General features: G+C 35.9%; 1 protein-coding gene across 1 annotated transcript; it reads left to right on the top strand.

The window, feature by feature from the left end:
• The first annotated feature begins 455 nt into the window (after positions 1-455).
• LOC118752403 lies at positions 456-1,236 on the top strand. The gene is made up of 2 exons (XM_036487296.1): positions 456-990; positions 1,049-1,236. Exons 1-2 carry the CDS (start codon positions 456-458, stop codon positions 1,234-1,236), a joined length of 723 nt encoding a protein of 240 aa, XP_036343189.1.
• The last annotated feature ends 1,858 nt before the right edge of the window (positions 1,237-3,094 follow it).

Here is a 3,094-nt window from a genome sequence, read left to right as displayed (position 1 = left end):
AGCCCTACAATTACCTAATTTTACAACCTTTTATTTATTTTGCTCATCTCCCAGAACAACGAAAATGGCTATCAATTTATGTAGTTATATAGGTAATTAAATACCATTCGGTAAAAATTTCGCTTGCAGTAATTTCTACGAGGTAAGTGCTCCTCCATTATTTGCTTTCATAGGGATTCGGATACCTTCCTCATTGAAGTAGTAAAGAAAACTCGCTTAAGTGCCTTTTTTGGTTAAGTGCACAAGTTTTTCGGGCAAAGAAGGATGTGCAGCTAAGCAAAATATACTGTATACCTTTAGGTATAGTGATTGATTGAAAACATCAAGAGCGTCTAGCGTCGTTAATTGATGGCATGGTAACGAAATGTGCGAAACCATTATTTAATCAATATAAGCAAATATTTCAAATCTTAAATTCATTTACTTGAGTTGTATCAAATTTTTATATTAATTCAATGAGTAAATTAGAAGACTTATTAGCAAAGAAGAAATCAGTGGTTCCAGTTCTTGATCTCAGTAAAAGCATTGTTCAGACCAAGGAAGAGTTCAAGCGTCTAATGGAAAAGGTTCCAGACTATAAAATGAGGTCAATAAAAGTACGAGCAGATGAAATAAAGTTTAAGGAAAAAGACTTCTCATTTAAAACTCCAAGGAAAGAAGTCAGGAAATTAATGAAGCATAATGGTGAGCGTGCAGTAATTTATACTTACGCAGATCCAGTTCCATCCGAGATGAAGGATGTTCCTATAATGGACTTGTGTGCAGTGCCTATTGATTGGAAAATGCTCACAACATTGCGTCCCAAATCGAGACTGGAAGAAGAGTACTTTAGTCGAATGACTGATATGGCTAAGTCGCAATTGAAAACAGAAATGCGTGATAGAAGGGAGTTTATGCTCAACAATTGCGTTAAAAAGGCCAAAAACAAATCGGGAATTGTGGAAACTAGATTAGCGGTGTGTACCGAATGTGGTCAAGAAATGTGCTCAGGTATGCGAAAACAATTTTTTGATATTCACCGCTGACAAAAGATTTTATTTATTTCCAGGAAAGGCTTGTATGGATTTTAATTATGACTTATTTCAGCGTGTAGAGCCGAAATTTGCAAAACCAAAACCGCCCACACATAATGCCAATAAAGGAAAGTTGGCTGGCCGTAAATCGTTTTCTAAAGATGGATCGAAGAGTAAACAGAGAAAGCCTGCTACTAAAGGAACAGTCAATAGCGTGCAGTAAGAGTATATCTTCTTTCCTATTTGATTGAAATAATAACATCACCTTTACTATAAAATATAATAAATTGACATTTTAAATAAAAAAAATTAATTAACAAATTATTTTTTATTTATTTACAAATTCAGATTTGTTAAACTAGCTATCAAGTCGCTAATTCTAACTAACTATTTGCCGGCCTCTATTTCACATCAGAGACTTTTCCCGTTCGTTTTTGCAAGTTCTTCCCCAAATATGCTCTTGCTCCACGATTGAGAGAAATAGAGATTGCGCCAATCGCGGTACCGCTAAAGCTGAAATTAGTCAAGAACGCAGAACGTATACTTAAACGCAGTCTGTATACGCAGAATTTTGTCGATTACTGGAGCTCTCAGGGTTGCTTACTACAGTGTTGCCACTCATCAATGCCTTTTCATAAACTTACACTTTCCACTACAATTTTTCGTGTTACAATACATCGTAGCTAAATATAATCTACTTAGTTTTCAACAAAAAACCTTATTCAATGGTAAATTTCAAATATTTTAAACGTATTTTGAATAGGAAATGATAACTTGTTTACCATCTGCAAAACTGACGAAGTGGCAACCATCTATAAAAGAAAGAAATTTGCTGACACGGAAAAATCTAAATTCCGCAGATTTCTGCGCTACGGGCTACAGCTACAGAAAAATTCTGCGATGTTGAGTTTTCATTTACATGGCGCTCTGGTATGACAGATCGTGTCAGCTGACTCGGTTTTACGTACCGGTACGTTTACGTTCTTGACTAATTTCAGCTTAATCCGCTCTTTGTGATTTTGGCAGAATCAGCTGTGTGCGTGACGTCATCTTGGTGCAATTGTTGATTGTGAACATACGAAAAAACCAAATAGCAATTTTAATATTTGTGTGTTAATATTTCTGCGTGGTTTTAAACAATTATTGAGACATTACAAAACAAAACGAAGTGTGCAGTGGCAAAGTGTAATAGTGAAAACAAAAGGAATGCGTACGATATAAGTTTTTTTTTCGTTTCTTACGGACGTAAACCTGGCGAAAAAGTGCGAGCAGTTCTTCCAGCGAGGAGATGCATTAAACACCAAATTGAGCTTTGTGCTATGTGTGTGAGCTATGAGCTTCTACATGGAACCATGCTGGCCTCTCCTTGGTGAATTGTAGTAGGTATGTACATTTCCATGGTGAATGTCGACAGTTGCTGGTTTAGTTGTCTGGCAATGGCATACATACAAAAGCAGTTTCTACAGTAAATAGATACATCAACTTCACTACCTACTTATTTATGTTAGTACCTGATTCTTTTTAGTGCTGGCATGAGGTAATGCACCAGTCGATAAGGTCACCAGGCGCTAATTCAAGCGGCATCTTACCGCGCTGTTACGTACCTAATACAAAACAGTGCCCAAATTATTATACATTTAAAAGTTAAGCTTAAATTATGTTTTACTTACATAGAATATTTGTTTCATGCATCCTCTCGGAAATAGTACAAAAGTCATCAAATAAAAGCTGTGGAGTCAACAGCTGTGGAGTTATGGTGGTGCACTCTGCATGGCTTTTTACAATGGCGAGTCCAAAAATTCACTTTGCTGCACACCTTCCTTTTGGTCTACATGAAATTGCAAACATTGTTAATACATCCATTTTTCCATGTGCTAAAAATCGTACTTACGTAAAGGGCTACATGTCCAAAATTATTGCTACGTGTTCCTAATTAATCAATCTTTGTATATATAATGATTCCAGCGAAATTGGGCTATGTAGTATTAAAATTAACACATTTTTCTGCATTGTTTACATATTTTTATATGCGTTTTGGCATTTGCAATTGCACCAAGATGACGTCACGCAGAAATTACGCT

Source organism: Rhagoletis pomonella, unplaced genomic scaffold (assembly GCF_013731165.1).
Source record: "Rhagoletis pomonella isolate Grant_MI unplaced genomic scaffold, Rhpom_1.0 Rhpom_scaffold_01471, whole genome shotgun sequence".
Classification (NCBI taxonomy): Eukaryota; Metazoa; Arthropoda; class Insecta; order Diptera; family Tephritidae; genus Rhagoletis; species Rhagoletis pomonella.
The sequence above is the reverse complement of the archived record's forward strand: the minus strand, read 5'-3'. Positions and strand labels throughout refer to the sequence as shown.